General features: G+C 46.0%; 1 protein-coding gene and 1 long non-coding RNA gene across 3 annotated transcripts in view; both read right to left on the reverse strand.

The window, feature by feature from the left end:
* Positions 1-720: 720 nt before the first annotated feature.
* On the reverse strand, positions 721-2330 carry LOC125428139. Its single transcript, XR_007243779.1, has 2 exons — positions 1904-2330; positions 721-1394 (listed from the first exon to the last, which is right to left on the reverse strand). It is a non-coding gene; the product is annotated as an uncharacterized LOC125428139 (long non-coding RNA).
* Positions 2331-5961: 3631 nt separating this feature from the next.
* CRLF3 (cytokine receptor like factor 3) overlaps positions 5962-23375 on the reverse strand; it is a 64696-nt gene continuing 47282 nt past the window's right edge. Inside the window, exons 7-8 of one of the 2 annotated variants that reach the window (XM_048491737.1) lie at positions 8008-8120; positions 5962-6523 (exon numbers count right to left, since the gene is read on the reverse strand). In XM_048491737.1, coding sequence (XP_048347694.1) covers positions 6267-6523; positions 8008-8120 — 370 coding nt within the window. In that variant the 3' untranslated portion in view covers positions 5962-6266. The remainder of the gene's footprint in view (positions 6524-8007; positions 8121-23375) is intronic. The other variant, XM_048491736.1, reaches the window with a different exon arrangement.

Below are 23375 nucleotides of genomic sequence, written 5' to 3' on the forward strand. Positions count from 1 at the left end.
GGCTGCACAGAAAACCCATGAAGGTGAACGGCGAGAAACTTGGCCCCAAAATTGGCATGTCATCTTACAGGAAGGAAAGGAGACTTAAAACTTCACTCACAGCTATACCCAGGGCCAGTGTGGTATTTCAGTTAGTGTCAGACTAGGACAGTGGTGGCGAACCTATGGCACTCCAGATGGTCATGGACTACAATTCCCATCAGCCCCTGCTGATTTAATACAATGTAATATATTCGACTCTGGCAATAAACATAATTCCAATCGTATCAATTGGCCATGCTGGCAGGGGCTGATGGGAATTGTAGTCCATGAACATCTGGAGTGCCATAGGTTCGCCACCACTGGACTAGGATCTGGAAAAGTCGTGTTCAGATACCCACTCTGCCATAGAAGCTTGCTTAGGTCAGTCACATTCAGCCTACATCACAGGGTCGTGATTACAAAATGAAGACGAGGAGGGCGTAAGCCACTTTGGATCACCACTGGGGGAGAAATATGTGGTATAAATTAAGTGAAAAAGCAAATACTTCTACCTTGCCTATTTCTAAAAGTTCCAGGAAAAGCTAGCATCGAACCAGGTTCAAATCCACCAAGCTTTCAATGTTACTGGGTAACATGGACCAATTAATAACCTAGCCCACCTGCCAGGTTTGTTATGAGGTTAAAAAGAAGGCGAGTGAGAAGAGATCTTCCCCATGAAAGGGGGGAAAAACAGTCTAATTATATTTCAGAATACTTTTATTAAGCAGGTGAAGGACAAAACCTTTATTCAAAAGTCACGATACAAAGTATTTTGAGGTAAATGAATACAAGTTTCGTAAAACACATTTTGATCTCAAGCTCATCTCCAAGCACAGTCACTTCAGTAACACTTCAAAGGAGCAAATACTTTTTGCCATCTTTTAGGAACACTTTTGATGTATTAAGACTAGGCCTTTAAATTACACAAGCTTTCCCCTCTCCATGGCTCACTGAAGCACCACTACCTTTTCAAAATATCTGCTTCAGCCACCTCTACAGGAATGCTTGGCCTCACCACTAAAAAAGAAACAAAAGCAAGGCGAATCTTCTCACGCTAATCAGCAAAGTCTTCATCAAGGGCTCCCGAGTGGGAGCTACTCACTCTTAAGATGGGACTGGAAAATAAACTCTAAAATGAAGATCTCACTTAGCTACTACCTGAGTGAAGGTTTACTTTGTAAGTGGCCCTAGCCCGTATGCTGTACAGTGGGTTTAACACAGGGGTGTCCAACTCGGGCGCTTCAGATGTTCATGGACTACAAATTCCCATCAGCCCAATTGGCCATGCCAGCAGAGGCTGATGGGAATTGTAGTCCATGAACATATGAAGTGCCCGAGTTGGACATCCCTGGTTTAACAGATACAAGTTTAGGCTCTATGACAGTGATGGCGAACCTTTTCGAGACCGAGTGCCCAAACTGCAACCCAAAACCCATTTATTTGCCATGCATAAAGTGCCAAATATGCTAGCGAAGATTTAACCTGAAGATACTGAGGTTTTAGTATAGAAAAAGCGGTTGGCTCCAAGGCACCGTTACCTCAGGAGTAAGCTTGGTGGTAGTCAGTGGCTTTGCTTTGAAGCAACTGGGCAACGCTTCAAATGGGTGAATCACGACCCTAGGAGCGTTAACTCAGAAGCAAACCCCATTAACCGAGCCAGTAACCGAGCTTACTCCCAGGTAAAGGATCACACTTTCGTGAAAATCAGTGGGGTTTAACAGGGTTACCTACACTGCTTCCCCAAAACTAGGTCATAGGTTTAATACTAATAATCTCCCTGGAATAATTACACTATTATCACATGACAAACTCTGTGCACGCGTGCCCACAGAGAGGGCTCTGAGTGCCACCTCTGGCACCCGTGCCATAGGTTCGCCACCACTGCTCTATGACCTCTATTCTCCCACTGTATGTACAATATCTGGCTGGCTGGCTAATCCTTCGATGGCAGATCTATTCAGAGGTATATCAATATATACTCAGTTTCATATAAAAAACATTCTGTGGTAGAATGGGAGGACTATGGGGCTATGATTTATTCCACGGTACCCATGGTGCAGAGAACATTTACTTCAGGACTAAGTTTCAACTGTGCCCTATGTTGGTTCTAGTCTAGAGTCTCAAGCACAAACATGTGATGGAGAAAGCCCCAAGCGATTCTTTTGACTACATATTTAATGCCATGAAAGGTTACTGACACTGATATTGACTATGTGTAACTCCTCAGTCTACATAAAAAATAAAGAGAATAATTCAAAACTATTGTCCAGATTACCCATTGGTACGCTTAAAGGGATTTTATTTTTTGGTCTGCCCGGAGTAGGAGGCAGAGGGTAGTAGGAACCTCGCGGCTCTCAGATGTTCAGGAACTACAATTCCCATCAGCCCCCTACCAGCATGGCCAATTGGCCAATGCTGACAGGAAGAACTTTGATGAGGATTATAGTTCCTAATTGCTTTCGAGTTCTAAGGAGTAAAGGGGAACAGATTGCACCCGGCACAGGAAAATGTATTCATTTCTATTTATATATTTGATTTAGAAACAAACACAAAACAAGTCACCTACCTTTTTATCAAATAGCTCAAGACAGCAGAAGAAACATTTCTTCCTCATACACCTCTCAATGACATCTGAGTGATTCAAATTGGTTGAGGCCCATTCACCCTAGGGAGGAGGCCCATCGTCTGGTCATGGTCCACCCACCCTGGAGGCAGGGGAAGGGGGCCTGGCATCTGGCTGGGGCCCATCCACCCTGGGGGGGAGGGGGGCGGTTTTCTGGCCATGGCCCACCCATCCTGGAGCAAAACGGAGGGAAGAGGAGAAGAAGAGTTGGATTTATATCCCCCTTTCTCTCCTGTAGGAGACTCAAAGGGGCTTACAATCTCCTTCCCCCCCCCCCCCAACAACAAACACCCTGTGAGGTAGGTGGGGCTGAGAGAGCTCTAAAGAACTGTGATGAGCCCAAGGTCATCCAGCTGGCGTGTGTGGGAGTGCACAGGCTAATCTGAATTCCCCAGATAAGCCTCCACAGCTCAAGAGGCAGAGCGAGGAATCAAACCCAGTTCCTCCAGATTAGAGTGCACCTGCTCTTAACCATTATGCCACTGCTGGAGGGGGCATGACTGTGCCCAGCACAGCCAAAGGAGCCTTTTGCTCTAAGAGCAAATGCCACCCCTGGTGGTTTGTTGCAGGGATGATGCCCCTGGCTTGGGGCCAACCAATCATCAAGAGTTGTTTTTTTAAGGGACACCTTGCAGCCTAGCTGAAGGACCCCTGGAACTCCTGTGCCCGCAGGAGAACTCTTAACATGGAGGCTGCCAAGCAGATATTGCGAAGGGGCTCGCAAACTCTTCCCATTACAACCAAAGCCGCTGCCAGAGAAGCTACAACCCGGGATAGGAGGAGCTTGCAAGCAATATTAACTAGAACCTTCTTCGGTTTTTCCTAGAAGAGTGAGGAGCCCCGAGGTAAGTGTTCCGTGCATAATGGGCCTGTGTTCAGTTCCGGGCACCACAATTCAAGGAAGGATATCGGTGAGCAGGGGAGTGTCCAGAGGAGGGTGAACAAAATGGTAAAAAGTCTGGAATCCATTCCCTATGAGGGGAAACTTCGAGAGCTGGGTATGCTTAGTCTGGAGAAGGTTAAGGAGTGACGTAAAGCCATGTTTAAGTAGCTGAATGGATGTCACGTTGAAGAGGGAGCAAGACTGTCTCTGCTGCTCCAGAGACTAGGGCACCGGGTAAAGGATTCAAACTATGAGAAAAGAGATTCCACCTAAACGTTAGGAAGAACTTCCTGATGGTAAGTGCTCCTCAACAGTGGAATACACCTCTTCAGAGAGTGCTGGAGTCTCCTTCTCTGGAGTTTTTAAGCAGAGGCTGGGTGGCCATCTGTAAGAAGTGCTTTGATTGTGTCTTTCAGCACAGCAGGGGATTGGACCGGGTGTCCCTTGTAGTCTCCTCCAACTATGATTCCATAAAGAATTTCAATGACTTGTCTACATAAGATATGCATGTACTACAGAGCGGTTGTAACAATGTTGGTTACATCAACTATTTGCTACTGGTATACAGTGCCTACCTCTGCCAGTAACCTGTGGGTTCACGGTCATCCAAAGTCAAATAACCTGTGGGTGATTCATAGAGAGATGTCGTAGTTTTGTTATTGATTGCCAGATATTGTGACAATGGAAGGCTGTGGCAACCTATTGGAGTCAAATCAATTGTTCGCCCATTTCCTTGTCCCCTATCCCTTGTTCTGTGTTTGGCGCCACCCCAACAAACTCTGTGTTTTATAGTGGAGTGTTGATACTGTATGTTGTTGTGAGGCCTGGGTTCTGTTGGTGGGCCTTCAGTCTGGTCTGTGGAGAGGTGTATGGGAATGGCACTTTTGATGAGTTCATTTGGACTACACCATTGATAAGACTCTGAATGTTTGTTGCATTTATCTGTTTTTATGGACAATTGTTTTATTGTAATTTGGTATGCCAATAAAGGCTTGTCTATGTCTACAGAGCGGTTGTTCCCTGTTCCAGAGCATTATCTGGATCCTGCATTGATTCTGTGCGAATGAATGAATATTGATCTTTGACTATGGATGCAGTTATACGTACCCTCTTCTATATGGTACCTTCTCGACTGCAGTGCCCGCTTTTCCTAAGCTACTGCAGAGTTGTTTTCCGAACTTCTCAATCAGTCAGGAAAAGCCTCGCACGGTTATTCTGTATAAGAGCACTTTTTAATAGTGGGTTCTCCTCAGGAATGTTTGGAACCCAGACAGAACCTTCTCACCCAAAGGGATATTGCTAAACAGTACAAAAGTTCCACCAAAATGATGTGATGTTATCGTGTAGAGGGCACTTAATGTGGGACTTCCTGCAGCAAACCTGAAGTTTTTTTTAAAAAATGTGTGAATGCAGAAGAAGAAGAAGAAGAAGAGTTTGGATTTATATCCCCCCTTTCTCTCCTGCAGGAGACTCAAAGGGGCTTACAATCTCCTTGCCCTTCCCCCCTCACAACAAACACCCTGTGAGGTAGGTGGGGCTGGGAGAGCTCAGAGAAGCTGTGACTAGCCCAAGGTCACCCAGCTGGCATGTGTGGGAGTGTACAGGCTAATCTGAATTCCCCAGAGAAGCCTCCACAGCTCAGGTGGCAGAGCAGAGAATCAAACCCGGTTCCTCCAGATTAGATACACGAGCTCTTAACCTCCTACGCCACTGCTGCACCATTTATTCCAAAGCTTGACTTAAGTGCCAACCATCCAGGGGGATGCCGGCTGGATGCTGCACAGTTATCACTGAGAACTTAATTCTCCTACACCTACAATACTGTTCAATAAAACCCTGAAACTAAGGCATGGGGTGGAGGAAAGGTACCTCCAAACAATTTCAGCTTAAGACGTTGCCATGTCCTGCCAAAAAACAGGGGTACCGCCCACCAGAAGAAGAGAAGTGTTCCGATAGGCAAAACGCATCAATGCCGGCTTTCAAAGAGGCAACAACTGAAACACGATCACAGCTATGCCCAGCTATGGGTTGCTGTCGCCGTACCTTCTTCTGGGTGAGGCAGCAAGTGTATGAGTTTGGTCCATTAACCCTGAGCCAAAAATAAAAGCAGCACTGGGCAAAATCCAATCTGTACAGTAAGCCCAACCATGAATAGATTGGTCTGCAGTCATGGCTTTGATGCTGGGTCCCTCTCCTAAAAAACCCAAACATGTAAGTTGCTAGGAGGAAGAGGAGGAGGAGGAGGAGGAAAAGAGTTGGATTTATATCCCCCCTTTCTCTCCTGCAAGGAGACTCAAAGGGGCTTACGAACTCCTTTCCCTTCCCTCCCCCCACAACAAACACCCTGTGAGGTAGGTGGGGCTGAGAGCGCTCCGAAGAACTGTGACTAGCCCAAGGTCACCCAGCTGGCGTGTGTGGGAGTGCACAGGCTAATCTGAATTCCCCAGATAAGCCTCCACACCTCCACAGCTCAGGCAGCAGAGTGGGGAATCAAACCTGGTTCCTCCAGATTAGAGTGCACCTGCTCTTAACCACTACACCACTGCTGCTCCTGCTGAAGAGGACAGAGTTCAAGTAATTTTATCACATAGCATGGGGTTTTGTTACAGGGCTCGCTGCTGTACAGACTCTACCCAGCGTACTAAAACACACACAGTTTGGGAGCCTGCTCTAGCAACCAACCCACTGCGTCGCTGAGTCCAACTGCAGAGAGACGCAATTCAATCGTCCTTCCAGAGGCTAGAACACCAGGACTTTCCACCCCGGGTAGGAGAACGAACATCCAAAATACAGAGAACCACAGCGCTGATCAAGCACCCAGTCAAAAACCACTTCCCTGTTGTTAGAGCTAATCGTTACTCTGAGCTTGAAGTTTCCCCCTCCATTCTGGTCGGAAGGACTCAGGTTCACGGCTTCCATGTCAAACGTCACCACCGAGCCGGAAGTAACTGCAGGCAACTGATTGGTCATCTCTTTGCCATTCACAAACACAGCCCCTGAAACAGGCAAGGCAATTTTATCACATAGCACGGGTATTTACGCATTACACACAGATCACACGGTCCATAAAAATTCAGGAGATTCTGAGCCACAGCCTCAACTCGTATTTATCGGCTTGGATCCCGTGATGAGGAAGCGGAAAGATAAATAGACTTGATACAGTTCTGCTCAAACAAGATCTTGCAACAACTAGAACTTCCACCCCTAACACACACACACACACCATATATTACATGTATTGTTGTAGGAAACACTTCTTCACAAGGAAACACTTCTTCACGCAACGGGTGATTGGTGTTTGGAATATGCTGCCACAGGAGATGGTGATGGCCACTAACCTGGATAGCTTTAAAAAGGGCTTGGACAGATTTATAGAGGAGAAGTTGATCTATGGCAGTGGTGGCGAACCTTTGGCACTCCAGATGTTATGGACTACAATTCCCATCAGCCCCTTCCAGCATGGCCAATTGGCCTTAGCAGACCAGGTGCTCTGGAGCAGCAGCAGCAGCAGAAGGCCATTGCTTTCACATCCTGCACGTGAGCTCCCAAAGGCACCTGGTGGGCCACTGCGAGTAGCAGAGAGCTGGACTAGATGGACTCTGGTCTGATCCAGCAGGCTAGTTCTTATGTTCTTATGTATTATGTGTTATCAAGACACTTCTGACTTATGATGACTATAGGAATTAATGACCTCCAAAATGTCGTATCATTAACAGCCTTGAAAAGGCTGTGGGTCTTGAGTCAATCCGTCTGACATAGGGTCTTCCTCTTTTTCCGCAACCTGACACTTTCCCTAGCGTTGTTGTCTTTTCCAGTCATTCTTGTCAATGTATAGTGCCCTCCAATTGGTTGCCCAGCATCATAGGGACACAGTAAGTTTGACTTAGTGCGGGCAGCCACATTGGTCTTGTTCTTGTGTTTCAACTTGCGCAAGAGCTGTAGCACATGAGGAAATTTTGCCCAGTATCCAGCACAAAGATAGTCCTGCAAACTGGACGGCACAATTTACTATTTACAGATCTGTCTATTCACACATGCATACGTTATATGTTGACAGCCGGGGCAAAACAAAAACAAAACGCTTTCCGCCTCCCTTCTCTTTATCAAAGCTGCCGTGCCTGGTCACTTGAAGGAAGTTCTTAATCATTACAGGTGACCAGATGAGTGGCTGTTTACAAACATACCTTAAAGCCAATCCTTCCAGTAAAAGACACACTGATTCAATCTTTCTAGAACAGGGGTCTGCAACCTGCGGCTCTCCAGATGTTCATGGACAACAAATCTCAGGGCTGCCAGGGCTGATGGGAATTGTAGTCCATGAACATCTGGAGAGCCGCAGGTTGCAGACCCCTGTTCTAGAATGTGTGGCTGCTCCCATGCGTTGCAGGCCACACAGAGTAAGGCAGAGTGCAGGCAAAATCAGGTGCTCCGTCACCCCCATCCAAGTTTGTGGTCTGTAAGAGATCCTCGAGAAACTCACCGTTCGTGCTAACGCAGACTGCTCTGTCTCGCTGCAAAGAATCACAGCCGTTCTGCTGCTCCACACAAACCCCTATGCTGTCTTTTCTGTCCGCTGGGCCCACTGTTTCAATTCTGTGGAGAAAAACCCAGAAGAGTCGGCGACAATCCAAAATTTTAACATGAACAATATCAGGGATCCCCTGTTCCCGTTCAGTGTTATTGTTAGCAGCGCCCAAGCCAATGGCAACAGTCTCTGTGATTTTACAGGCCTATCTGTAATCAAGAGAAGAAACTCAATTTCTGAACTGATTTTTTTGTCTCAGGCCCCTTCCGCACATGCAGAATAATACACTTTCAATCCACTTTCACAATTGTTTGCAAGTGGATTTTGCTATTCCGCACAAGTCAAACTTGCATACAGACTGCGAGAAGAGGGTGGTGATGCCATTTTTCCCAATCTGAAATGGTATAGGGCAGTGGTGGCGAATCTATGTGTAGCCTCAATCTCATATTCTATGTGTAGCCCCAATCTATGTGTAGCCCCAATCTCCTATTAGCTCCCATTGGAAACAATGGGGGATGGGGCACCCCCTTTGGGAGTCCATAACTTTGGACCCCCTAAACCAAACCTCACCTAACTTGGGTGGTACCATCAGGAGAGTCCCCCAAAAACTCCCTGACATTCTGGTGCTGCTAGCCTAAACACTGCACCCCCTGCAGGTCAAAAACTGAAAAACACTAAAAAATACAAAAAACAAAACTGAAATTTTTGCCCCAAGCGATGTGAGTTGCAACCCTTAGCACTTTTGACCCCCTTGTAGCTCCGCCTCTGGGTTGGATATATAAGAAGCTGTCTTCAGAGAACATGTGAATCTGCCTAAAGCTGGGTCAGACCCTTGGTCCATTCAAGTCATGATGATGATGATGATGATGATGATGATGATGATGATGATGATGATTCTTCTTCTTCTTCTTCTTCTTCTTCTTCTTCTTCTTCTTCTTCTTCTTCTTCTTCTTCTCTTTTTCTTCTTCTTTGCCAAACCTTGCCATTAACTAGTCACAAAAACCCCAACTGACCGTGATCACACAGGGGATGATAAAACACAAAGCTTCTGTGCAAAAGGCAGAATCAGCTAACAAGATGTTGGATTAGATTAGAATATCAATCACATTTTGCAAACCTCTCACTCTACACTCTGAAAAATTCCAGATCTTCATTTGCACCGGCCTTTAAGGGTGCCGTGGAAGACAATCCTACCAGCACACAGCTTCTCTTGATTTCCAGAGCAAGAAGATAACACAGCGAGTACTTTTACTATTCTCCAAAGCAGACAACACACTTAAATGCTACAATGTGAAAACTGTTTTGAAATTGCACAACACACAGCACCCACCGCTGCAATCACGTGAATACAAGCTGGAGCTGTAGAGTGCATGGAATCTATACGTGTGTGAAAACAGGAAAGATCCGCCTTCTAAAGTTTGTTTCTCCTTTTGGAATGCATTGTTATGGCTCTGGGAAAAGGCATAACATTTACTGAGCAGCAACAGCAAGTACGCATTGTGCTCGGCATGATGCAGGAAGCAAAACAGACATTAGCCTTCCTCAGATGGCTGATGTTTTTTGCAACATGGATTACGATTGGCCTGATGCAAAAAGCAAGGCTAAGATTTGGGGAAGGAGGGCAGATGGGAGGAAGCAGAATTGACAGGGAAAGCATAGCACCTGTAGCTCACACCCACACAAGGTGAGAAACTCCATGCCCTCAAAAGTAAAGGGGTTTCTTCATGGTCAGAGTATACAACTTATTTTAGATGGGGGTTACACTATGACAGGGGGTCTGCAACCTGTGGCTCTCCAGAGGTTCATGGACTACAAATCCCATCAGCCCCTGCCAGCATGGCCAATTGGCAGGGGCTGATGGGAATTGTAGTCCACGAACATCTGGAGAGCCGCAGGTGCAGACCCTTGCGCTATGACATAATTTTCATTGAAAATACACTGGCGGTGGAAGGCTTGTCAAAATTACCAAAAATATCTCAGCCCAATCTTTTCAGAACAGGGAATCCAATGGTTCTGCTTGTGTCTGACAAAGGGAAAGCTGGGGAAGAACGAGTTAATTCTTCCATGATATTTGGACTGCAGTTCAAAATTGGAACCATGTTTGAATGCCTAGTGTTCTAACCAAAGCTTTCTGGTCCTCTGGGGACAGTTGCAGATATCTGAAGTCAGGCATTGGGGGCGGGGGATTCAAATCTTGCACATCTGGAAATAATCCACAAATGGGCTGTTGGTAGAAAGTGAACTAGAGCTTTACCATCTCCAGCTGCCTTCTTTTTGGTTTAAATCATATCTTGTCAACAGATGCAATTTTTAAAGCATCGTTTTGAACATCAGCCGCTGTAGCATCAGCCGCTGTAGCTCAAGCATCTCTCTGGCTGTGGGGTGAGAAGCCTTACATAAAATCCTTATTCGCTTACTGAAACCAACTAAATTACTGTTTTTAAGAAATAAGAGTCCCATTGAGACTCTTCACATCAGACTTATCCTGGTCTAAGCACATTCAAGTACATTAAGCATAAATTGAACTGCCATTATTAGCTCTTAATAAATTATTTTTTTATCCAAGGAGCTCAGTTTATACCAGCACTTGTGTCTAGCATATAGACACAAGTTCTACCCTGGTTGCTATATGGCACTCAAATCTGGATCTCAGGTCCAGTTTAATTACTTGATAAGCTTCAGATACCCCCCCCCCTCATAAAATCCTCTTCTTTCCCTTTCATATATCATCTTCAAGTTCTCTGCTTGGAACTGAGTCTTCCAAAAATTTCTACTTTGATTTTGAAAGACATCATCAATTTTAAATAAAGGCAACTTTAAGGCTGAGAACCTTCCAATGCTCACTCAATCCAGGGGCGTAATGCCCATTGGGCAAAGTGGGCAGTTGCAGGGCGCCAAAAATGCAGGGTTTGTTTGTGGGTTTTGGGGGGTATTTTAGTGGGTTTTCGGTTTTTGGCCTGCAGGGGGCGCAGTGTTTAGGCCAGCAGCACCAAAATTTCAGGGATGTTTTGGGAGACTCTCCTGATGCCATCATCCAGGTTTGGTGAGTTTTGGTTCAGGGAGTCCAAAGTTATGGACTCCCAAAGGGGGTGCCCCATCCCCCATTGTTTCCAATGGGAGCTAATAGGAGATGGGGACTACACCTTTGAGGGTCAATAACCCTGGACCCCCTGAACCAAACTTCACCAAACCTGGCCGGTATCATCAGGAGAGTCTCTTACTGATACCACCCAGGTTTTATAAAGTTTGGTCCAGGAGGTCCAAAGCTATGGACTCCCAAAGGGGGTGCCCCCATCCCCCATTGTTTCCAATGGGAGCTAATAGAAGATGGGCGCTACACTTTGAGGGTCCATAACTTTGGTCCCCATGAACCAAACTTCATCAAACCTGGGTGGTATCATCAGGAGGGTCTCCTAAAGATACCCTGAAAGTTTGGTGCTGCTAGCTTAACAATTGCACCCCTGACAGCAGGCACTCCCCAAATTTCCCCAGATTTTCCTTTTAAATCCCCACTTTTGACATGGATTTAAAGCAGTGGTGGCAAACCTATGGCACTCCAGATGTTCATGGACTACAATTCCCATCAGCCCCTACCAGCATGGCCAATTGGCTGATGGGAATTGTAGTTCATGAACATCTGGAGTGCCATAGGTTCGCCACCACGGATTTAAAGGGAGAATCTGGGGTCCCCAGTTGAAACATTGAAAGTGACGCTGTTTCAGGGTGGGGGAGAATCAACCGCAAAACAGCATCACTTTCAATGTTGTTTAAACTGAGAACCCCAGATTCTCCCTTTAAGGTGGATTTAAAAGGAGAATCTGGGCTCCCTAGTTTAAACACCATTGAAAATGATGCTGTTTGGGGGTGGATTCCAGCATCACTTGTTTAAACTAGGGAGCCCAGATTCTCTTTTTAAATCCACCTTAAAAAGAGAATCTGGGGTTCCCAGTTTAAATAACATTAGAAAGTGATGCTGTTTCCCCCAATTGGGGGGACGTGGATACATTAACACGCATAAAATGTTTTCATAGCAGTAATAAAAGAGCATTTTGAAAGCATTTTGAAAATGTTTTTGAAAAAATTATTTCTGCTGTGTGGCATGGCCTATTGCTGTGTTCAGATTTGTGAGTTGGGGCATGTTCTATAATGTGATGGTGACTTTGAAACGACCTGGTGTAAAAAATCATTGCTTGGACACGGTGGGGGAGGCTGCCGGGAGGCAAACTCCAGTTTGCCTAGATACACCACTGGGTGTAGCTACAAGAGGGCCGGGGGGGGGGGTGCGCGTTGCACCGGGCATGCGCCTGGGGGGGGCATCAAACGCAGGTTTTGCCCAGGGCTCCAGTTTGCCTAGTTACGCCACTGACTCGATCAGCAACTCAAGAGCACAGTTAGAATAATAGAATCATGGAGTTGGAAGAGACCACAACGGCCATCAAGTCCCACCCCCTGCCATGCAGGAACACACAATCAAAGCATTCCTGACATACGTTCATCCAGCCTCTGTTTAAAAACTTCCCGTCGATCCTATTGGAATGAAATCATAGATTCTAGAATTGCCTAGCTGGCTCCTTTAAGGCCTTTGAACATTCTGGTAGGGAACAAAAGAGTGTTAATTATTAAGAAGTTTTTTAAACAAGACTGGAACCTATTAATCCAAGATGCTAGATTAAAATGTTCCCCCTTCCATCTGGGAATCAAAGTCTTAGCCCAAATGTGAATTCCCGTCCAATCTTTATATGCTGAAGGCACCTAAATTAAGATGGTCATATATCCGTGGTGGCGAACCTTTGGCACTCCAGATGTTATGGACTACAATTCCCAACAGCCCCTGCCAGCATGGCCAATTGGCCATGCTGACAGAGGCTGATGGGAATTGTAGTTCCTGAACATCTGGAGAGCCGCAGGTTCCCTACCCCTGACCTAGACCCAAGCATGGCTACTGAGAAATCCAATGGAGATGACTCTTGGCCATGCTGGCAGGGGCTGATGGGAATTGTAGTCCATAACATCTGGAGTGCCAAAGGTTCGCCACCACTGTCATATATGCTTGCATGCTGCAATGCACTACCTACAACACATGGAGGGATATCTCGCTGGGATTCCTCCAGAACAAGGTTTTTAGGATTGCTCCTTGTCTACGGCTGATTCGTTATCGCATGTTTTCTTTTATTGTTCCAAATGCGCTGTCGCCAGGGGGAAATGTCTTGCAAAATGGTTGTTAACATTTTCAAAATCCAGAAGACCTGCCACACCAAAGCTGCAAGCAACAATGTAAACAAGAGACAATTAAACAGAAAAGAAAAAAAAAGCATTGAAAAGTAATCCATAAGTGCATCCAAACACGCTGTGTTTTCCTTATTTGGATACTTGTTGCAATGTAGGTGGGGTATTTAGTTTCCTGTTGATATGTTCTGTGCTTGACAATTGTGTGCACGTACACTTCATGCATTTAGGCTTTGTGCTAAATTTGCACTTTAATGGTCTCTTGTTTACACGGTTGCTTATAGTTTTGGTATAGTAGGTCTTCTGGGTTTTTGGATAGTTCTCCACTACACCACATTTTTTTCTTTCTTAAAATTTTTCAGCCACTTCTGACGCCCATACATTAAGTGAAGCGAGAATCCCCTTGCTGGACGAGAGCAAGATCCATCTTGACCGGCATTCTGTTTCCCAGAGTCTCCTGCAACACACTCCTTGAAGCTCTCAATGAGGACATGAAAATGATGTTTAGCCTCCAGTATCCAGTGGTATACTGCTACTGTGTTCATGGAGGTTCTACTGAATTTATAACAGTTGACTTTTGTACTGAACTGATGACTACTTATAAGTGTAAAGGCCCAAAGGAGCAGCAGTGGTGCAGTGATTAAGAGCAGGTGCATTCTAATCTGGAGGAACCGGGTTTGGGCACTCGGTCTCAAAAAGGTTCGCCATCACTGATCTATGGCTGCCAATGTTGATCCTCCTTGATCTGAGATTGCAAATGCCTTAACAGACCAGGTGCTCGGGAGCACCAGCAGCAGCAGGCCATTGCTTTCACATCCTGCAGGGGAGCTCCCAAAGGCATCTGGTGGGCCCCTGTGAGTAGCAGAGTGCTGGACTAGATGGACTCTGGTCTGATCCAGCAGGCTCTTTCTTACGTTCTTAGAAACATAGAGCTGGAAGGGACATCAATGGCCGTCCAGTTTGGCCCCCTGCACAATGCAGGTAATTCACAACTATCCCCCAGCTCCCTCAGTGACCCCTGTTCTATGCCCAGAAGAAGGCCACAAAAACCTCCCTCTTTCAGGATCCCTGACCAATCAGGCCTGGAGGAAAATTCCTTCCTGACCCCAAAGTGGTGATCAGCATTAACCTGGGCATGTAAGAAGAGGCCATGACAACCAAGCGCTGACTCATCCTCTCCGGCCCTCCCTCTCAAAATCTGCCTCAGTTCACACATAAGAACATAAGAACATAAGAACAAGCCAGCTGGATCAGACCAGAGTCCATCTAGTCCAGCTCTCTGCTACTCTCAGCGGCCCACCGGATGCCTTTGGGAGCTCACATGCAGGATGTGAAAGCAATGGCCTGCTGCTGCTGCTGCTCCTGAGCACCTGGTCTGCTAAGGCATTTGCAATCTCAGATCAAGGAGGTTCAAGATTGGTAGCCACAACCAGCATTACTGTCTGATGGCCATCCAGTTTCTGTTTGAAAACTTCTCAAGAAGGAGAACCCACCACCTCTCAATGAAGCCTGTTCACTGAGGAACCGTTCTAAACTGTCAGGAAGTTTTTCCTCAAGTTTAGCTGAAAGCTCTTTTGTTTTAATTTCAACCCGCTGGTTTTGGTCCAACCTTCCGGGGCAACAGAAAATAACTTCGCACCATCCTCTATGTGACAGCCCTTAAGGAGGGCCTTTCTGACCATCTATGGCGGTTCACGGTTGCTTACAGAAATGAGCAAAACAAGCAATAAAGGCATTAATGCTACAGAAACCCCCGATTATGAAAACCAACCAGCAATAATCTGTCCTGTTGTCCTCCACAGCATTAAAAACAGCATCCCTAGATTACAAATTCAGGGGGGAGTCGGGGAATTAAGTGAGGTGGGGAGTTCCTTGGGTCAATACGCAAGAAGAGGAACTGACCGACCAGAGGAATCAGTCTAACTGTAACAATACCTGCAGGGAAGAGGGGCATGCTAGTAATGTAACACCAAATGCAAGCAGTAAATCCAACCACATGTGCACTGAGTCCGTACTGTAAGGTGTTATGACTCCAGGATACAAAATTAATGCACACAATATCAGATTTACTGCTTTGATTTACTGAAACCCATAAGAAAGTAGATGACATCTTCTTGGAAAGGGAAGCCAGATAGATTATCAAGCTATAAAATCTGGCATGGGGGGGGGGGTTGGGGGGTTAAGCGTGGAGCTTACTCTCATACCCCTACTGTAGAAAGGGACAAGCTAATTAGATTCAGATGCTGGCACTCTTTCCATGGTACAAAGGTTCTTCTTTAAGGACTTGCAGATGGTAAACATCACTCTTTTTAGAGGGCGGACCTACCTTTCCATATGGCTCGCACAAGCCCTAGTTTGCATGCAAGACCGAACTATACCCTGTCTCAGATAAAGATGTCAGTACAGTCAGTTGAGGTGCAGCAATTGAGAAAACTGTATGCTTCCACGTGAGAATATAGTCCCAAACGAATATCAGAATTATCATTCATTTTCACAAGCTGCCTTTGTCAAAACCAACATTTTGTGCATTACTGAACAATGTACTTTGATACAAGAGCATTTATACTTCGTGGAACCATTATCAGCAAACTTTCAAATGGATGGGGGAGCGGGGAGCAGGGCTAGGTAGGCACCAGGTCCGAGGCGGAGCATTCTACAACAAAAAAAGGTCTGCCATGTTGAGTTCTGTGCAGAGGCGTAGCTAGGGAAAATGGAGCCTGGTGCAAAATCTGAGTTTTGCTGCCCCCCATGTTCGTTTGTGTTTTTTGTGTTTTTCAGTTTTTGGCCTGCAGGGGATGCAGTTTTTAGGCTAGCAGCATCAAAATTTCAGGGTATCTTTAGGAGACCAGCCAGGTTTGGCAAAGTTTGGTTCAGGGGGTCCAAAGTTATCGACTCTCAAAGGTGTATCCCCCATCTATTAGCTTCCATTGGAAACAATGGGGGATGGGGCACCCCCTTTGGGAGTCCATAACTTTGGACCCCCTGAACCAAACCTCACCTAACTTGGGTGACATCATCAAGAGAGTCCCCCGAAAACTCCCTGAAATGTTGGTGCTGCTAGCCTAAACACTGCGCCCCCTGCAGGCCAAAAACTGAAAAACACTAGAAAATACAAAAGACAAACCTGACGCGCGCACCCCAGCCCCCTTGTAGCTACACCTCTGGTTCTGTGGCGGAGGACTATACAATCAACTAACATCTTTGTGTGAGACAGAGTATAGAAACCATGTTAATTACAGTTCTGGCTTGCAGAAAACCAAAAAACAATGTGCCCAGTTCAGATGCAACAGTCAGCCATGGCTTGCCCACATTCGGGAAGAAGGGAACACATCAGCTTAAGGTTCGTTAATTACGCAGTCTCCAGCCAGTCTGCAGAAAACTGTCCTGCCCGGCTGCGCATGTGAAGTGCCATGATTAAGCAGAGATGGTTTGCCATTGCCTTCCTCTGCAGAGTCTTCCTTGGAGGTCTTCCTCCCAAGCTCAACCCTGCGGAGATCTCACAAGATCAAGCTAGCCTCGATCACCCAGGTCAGAGTCCTGTCGGTAGGGGGTGGTGCAGAGATTCCTGGGCCAGCTGGCAAGAAAAATGCCTTGTCCTTTCATCCTTGCCGTGTGGCGATGGGTGACTTTTAAAGGACAGGCGGCAGCGCTCTCCTTGCTGTGTAGTTCTGGGGGTGGGAGCCAAGGCAAAGAGCCCTGTAACCTCTGCTTTGCAAGGCAAGGTTTTTAAAAAAGAAAAAAGCACCAACACTCTCTTCACTGTGTGGCGGTGGGGAGGCGTGAATGTGGGTCTGCGTGTGTTGCTGAGGGAGAGGGTGGCTGAGTCAAAGACGTCTGCTCCAGGGACAGGGTGGGCTTCCTGGTTGGTTGCTTTGCAATGCAAGATGCATTTTTTGAAGGAACAGCAGCACTCTCCTTGCTGTGTAGACGGGGACGGGTGAAGTCGTTACGGCGACGCAAGGAATAGGCAAGACGGACGCAGCAATATCAGGAAACTGGTAAAGAGAAGCCAGCGGCTAATCTAGTTGGTCTGGCTAGTCTGGCTAATCTGCCGAGCTGGGGTCCCTGGCACCTTTTATTAAGGGTTTGGGGAAGGCGGGAGAGCGGGAGAAAGTTGCGCAATTCATGACTCAGCGGAGGGCTGCGTACGTGCAGGGAGAAACATTCCTGTCTGGGTCGAATCCACATTCAGGTATCTTGTGACCTGGGTGTCTGGGAGATCTCGTGATGTGCGCACGTGTGAGCCCAGGAGGGGACAGATGGCGCAGGCATTCCTGTGCACTTTCTGAGGCTCTACTGGGTTCGCTAACGCACCCCTATAGACGGGGAGTCAAGGCCAAGAGCCTGTTGTTGCTGCTTTAAAAGGTAAGATTGTTAAAGGAAAAGCAGCACCAGTCTGCTCACTATTGTTTTGAATTTGCAGGAGACCTCATACCAAGAAAGAGGTGTGTGTTCATATGTGGGGGGGGGGGGGAAGCACTAGGGATGAGGCCAAGGAGCCAAGGGGGTGGCAGCCCAAAAAAGTTTGGGAATCGCTGGTCCAGCCCAATTTTGGACCGTCTATCATTCTGCTATTGTGATACAGAGAGGCTATTAAAATCCTCAGGGAATGGCGGGGGGACGACAGCAACTCTGTTAGTGAGGAAGGAAGGAAGGTTTGCTTGGGAACATTCTCATTGTTCGAATGGATTCTCTTGGGAACGATTAACTTCTCCGATTAGAGTCTCCATACACAGAGCTTACCTACATTTGTTGTCACAGAGAGCACGTCTCTTTGGGTCCCCACGCATCTTAGCCGCATGCAAAAACAGCAGCCAACCACACTCATCCCAAACAAATGAAAATCTGCCTGACAAAATGTCAAAGCACAAATCATGCTCTCCTTTACCTGGAAAAAAAGAACTGAGTAGTAGTTTTTGTGAGAATGTAATGATGAGACGAAAGGATATACGCTAATCACCAAATGCACAGCACCCCATAGGCCTGGGGTGTCCAACTCTGGCACTTCAGATGTTCATGGACTACAATTCCCATAAGCTTCTGCTGGCATGGCCAAGAACATCTGAAGCGCCAGAGTTGGACACCCCTGCCATAGGCTAACCAGATCTAAAACAAATGTAGGGGGAGGGAGAAGCTAGTGGGAAAGGATAGTTAAATAATGTGTCAGCTTAAGAATATAAGATAGCTGCTGGGCGAAATAGAGGACCTACTTTGTACAGCTGTCTGCTTGCAACTGCAGCCTGCTAGATGTTTCCAGGAAGTATGCATGCAGGCCACAAAGGACTATTAGGAAAGGACCATGAGTTCTACTACTAGCACTACTAGTTCTACTACTAGGAAAGAGGGAGAGAAAGGGCCCCCTCTCCCATTCCATGCTCTCCATCCCATGCACAATTGTATAAACCTTTATAACTTTATAACTTTTATAAATCTTTTTTCAAACTATGACTTTAGGGAATTTAGAGTTCTGAGAGAACTGTGACTGGTCCCAAGTTCACCGACAGGCTTCATGTGTAGGAGTGGAGAAACAAATCCAGTTCTCCAGATTAGAGTCTGCCACTTTTGTGGAGGAATGGGGAATCAAACCCCGTTCTCCAGATGAGAGTCCATCCCTCTTAGCCACTATGCCACGTTGGCTCTCATAGACACAGCTGCTTCACACTGGATAAGAATGTCGAGGTCAGTATTATCTATTCAGGCTGGCAGTGGCTCTCCCGGGTCTTTTGCACCACCTACTAGCTAATTGTTTTTTTAGCTGGAGACACCCAGAATCGAACCTGCGTGCCAATCAGATGCTTTACAATGGAGAAACCGCCTCTCTCTGGCCCCTTCCGCACATGCAGAATAATGCCCTTTCAATCCACTTTCACAATTGTTGGCAAGTGGATTTTGCTATTCCGCACAGCTGCAAAGTGCAATTGAAGCAGTGGTGGGATCCAAAAATTTTAGTAACAGGTTCCCATGGTGGTGGGATTCAAACAGTGGCGTAGCGCCAATGGGGCTGGGCGGGGCACGACGGGGGCGTGGCCGGGCATTCCAGGGGCGGGGCATTAATAATTTCTCTGTTACTGTAAAAAACACTTACTGTTAAAAAAAAGTTCCTAATTTCCAGCTGGTATCTTTCTGTCCATAATTTAAACTCATTATAGCAAGTCCTATCGTCTACTGCCAACAGAAACAACTACTTCTCCTCTAATTGACTGCCTGTCAAATACTTAATACTTTCAAATACTTAATTTTGTTTCTAGAAATCAAAAGAAGGATACTTTCCTTAAACAAGGAACTTTATCATATTTCTAAAACATGTTTTTAAAACAGCCCAACAGGGAGAATTATCCCGTTTTCTACCTTCTCTAACTAGCCACATAGGAAACAACAGGACTTTATGATTTTTGGACCTAATGGAATTTCTAACGGAAAAGCAGACCCAATTAGTAACCCCCTCTCGGCACACACCAATAATTAGTAACCCACTCATCGCTTCTCGGCCTTCTGGCTAAGATCAAGTGTGTAGTAACCCACTCTCGGGAACTGGGGAGAACCTGCTGGATCCCACCTCTGAATTGAAGGTGAAGGTGAATTGAAAGTGCATTATTCTGCACGTGTGGAAAGGGCTTCTGATAGTTTTATCTGCTCTTTTCTGCATCTCTGCCAGTACTACATCATCTCCTTTTTTGAGACAGAGGGAACAAAACAGCGCAGCATTCCAAGCAGTTTAATTGGTAACTTTTACAAATTTAAAATGTTTAAACCCGCAAAGTCTCCACCAAAATACTTTTGAGGCAGTTGACACCTTTCTTTAACAAACACAAGTGAGAACAGAAGCCAGCAGCATAAAATTCAAGTGGTACTACAATAACTTCATAAAAAGCAGTGATAAAAGAGAAATCCAGGCAATTGATAAAAGAAGCAATATCCTAATTTAGAGCAATCGGTAAAATTTCGATAAAGCCAGTGAAGATCAAACATGTCATGTTCATTTGCAAACTCTTGATCAGATCTCATAGGTCAGACTTCTCTCCTTTCCGACATAAATGGTGGATTGTCTCCTCCCAACCCCCAAAGCAATGGGTCTTTCTTCAGTACCTTCCAAAGCAAGAACAGATGTGCAGAATGAATGTAGCTTCTCTTCCGCTTCCCTAACCTCCTTCATTATTCCTTTCACACCACCCTGGTTCATTTCCTGCTCCTAATATCATTTAATGCTTCTTTTTATGCTTTACATCAGTCGCTTCTCTTATTCCTTCTTTGCTTGCCTCATCAATTTCCATTTACTTTCTAAGATATTTTGCCCATAATGGTCTAGTGCAGTGGTTCTCAACCTTCCTAATGCCGCGACCTTTTAATACAGTTCCTCATATTGTGGTGACCCCCAACCCTAACATTTATCCATTTTACAGATGGAGGACACTGATGCAGAGTCTTAGGCGACCCCTGTGAAAGGGTCATTCGACCCCCAAAGAGGTCACGACCCACAGGTTGAGAACCACTGGTCTAGTGGTTAAGGGTAGTGGACTGTAATCTGAAGAACTGGGTTTGATTCACCACTCCTCCACATGAGCAGCAGACTCTTATCTGCTGAACTGGATTTGTTTCCCCACTCCTCCACATGAAGCCTGCTGGGTGACCCTGGGCCAGTCTCATGGTTCTCTCAGAACTCTCTCAGCCCCACCTACCTCACAAGGTGTCTGTTGAAGGGAGAGGAAGACAAAGGCGTTTCTAAGTCACCTTGAGTCTCGTTATGGTTGAGAAAAGTAAGGTATAAATCCCAACTCTTCTTCTATTTACCTCACCTGAGCAAGACACCTGCTTTTAAAGGAAGACTTCTCTCTTTAAGGGCTCCGTTGTTTAATCACGCTGGCTTCTCTTGGTCTTATCTGTACCTCTTCTTAGTCAAGCTTTTAATATCATAGGTTTAAATAAACTCCAAATAACTATTTTCTTCCATTTGCTCTAAACTAATCCCTAGGTTTTGGGAGACAGATTCCTGCTTTTGAAATTAAACATTACTTTATTGGGCATCTAGTCTATTTTACACCCATGTGCAGTGAATTTGATAACATTGTGGTCACTGGTTGTGTTGGGTTTTCCGGGTTGTGTGGCTGTGGTCTGGTGGATCTTGTTCCTAACGTTTCTCCTGCATCTGTGGCTGGCATCTTCAGAGGTGTATCACAGAGGGAGAAGGGAATGTTTTAGTGAGGTATAAATTGTCATGTCCCCAGGTGGGGAACCAATCAGTAAGTGTTAGGGTGGAACTTGCTATGCAAGTTCCCAAGCTGTTCAGTGATACTTGCAGCTTGTAACTTCTCTAAAATACTCCATCCTATTAAGATTCATATAAACAGATTCATAAAAGTACATGATATGGAAAGACCGCCAAGTCTCCAGGAAGCAAAGGGAAACACCGGAAGGGAAGCAGCAGCACGAACCCCAATTGAGTTCTCCAGTTAATATCAGAGAACGGATTAATTTCTGACAGTGGCGTACCTAGGCAAACTGGTGCCCTCGGCAAAACCTGAGTTTGATCCCCACCCCCCCTCAATGGGTGAAGTAGCCCAGCCACAGCACTCATCCTTCCCGGACGGCCCCAGCAGCCCAAGTTCACTGGAGATGGAGCTCCCCATCCTCCTGCTCTGCCTCTGGTGGCTCGTGGGCCATCGTACAGAGAGGGTGGGGCTTAGCCAGAGATGGGGGGGCTTAGAATTCAGGCGCCCCACGTGACTTAAAATTTCTGCGCCTTGGGCAACTGCCCACTTTGCCCAATGGGCGGTAAGCCACTGATTTCTGACCAAGCAAATGTTACATTCACGGCGAGTCCGTGTTTCCCAAACTTCTAGCTGCAGCAACACAATTTCTTTTCTGAACAAAAACTAAAGGATGCATTTCATTCTTAAATCTCTCAGTGTTTATTTCTATAATCTGAATAAGTCAAAACTATCTGCTACTCCCTTGTAGGTCTATGAGAGCCACTGATATTTGGAAGGCAGCAACTCCTTACCAGTGACTCACGCAGAGACACAGAATGTGACCTCCTTTGATGACAGGTCATTCTGCTTTGCCTATATATTGGAATGCTTAAATTATCCAGCTATGCCTAATGCAAAAACAATAGCTGCAGAGACACAGCAAGAAAGCTCCACCCTGGGATGGATACTTGGGAGTCATGGGAGATTTTGTTATTAGACCACTTCTCACAGCACAATACTGCGCTACAGCACACACAGTGGAGAACTCTGCTCTGGAAATTCATATGGAATAGGGCTTGAGAAGTTGCTGACATCCACCCGAAGACAAATGCAAACCCAACGGATGCCACAGTCTTCCACAGTCAGAAGAGCCATGCTTGGAGGAATAAAATAGGTCCTCATGAGTCCTGGGGGCAGATAGCATGTGGAACTTGTTGCGTCATTAGAGAAGCCCATTATACCAGGAGTGCAACGCCAGAGGTCCATGTAATCAGAGAAGTCCCTCAAGCTGGCAATTACTGATGGCACCGGGACATTCCCACAGGAACCTGCCCCCTGGCTGACGCAGCCTCATCTCAAAAGGAAACAGCTCAGAGGATCTGCCAAGATTTCTAATCTCATTATAATGAATTAGCGAGCTTATTTCTAGAAGAAAACATACCCCAAGCAGCCTTCTATAACAAGGAGCTTCTGCCCCGGGCAGCTCCTGGAGTCTTGCCTGAGCTGTAATTAAGTGGAGGGACACGATTCCAGGATACCAACAAATTTGAAACTCTCGCGTCAAAGGAAAGCAGTCTTTTGAGAAAGCTCCAGACTTCTCTACCGAGGATGCTTCTTTACCAAGGAGCATCTGGTCAAGGGGCCGGCCAGAAGAATTTAGATTCAATGGGCTTTCCAAGAGCACTGAATTTTCAAAACTGAAATCTTTGAATATAAGGAGGCTCCAGCTGCAAATGGGGCATATATAATTTATCTCTCACTCAACAAACACGCGTTGCATCAGCCGCTTTTATATTGTGCAAAACAGACATTCATAAAGTGCATAAACAGTGAGATTAAGTGCAGAACAACTGTGAAACATTCAGCATATAACGATACAGCTTACAAGTAACCCAGATAGCAGCATTCACT

The sequence above is a fragment of the Sphaerodactylus townsendi genome, linkage group LG03, assembly GCF_021028975.2.
Source record: "Sphaerodactylus townsendi isolate TG3544 linkage group LG03, MPM_Stown_v2.3, whole genome shotgun sequence".
In the NCBI taxonomy this organism is placed as follows: domain Eukaryota; kingdom Metazoa; phylum Chordata; class Lepidosauria; order Squamata; family Sphaerodactylidae; genus Sphaerodactylus; species Sphaerodactylus townsendi.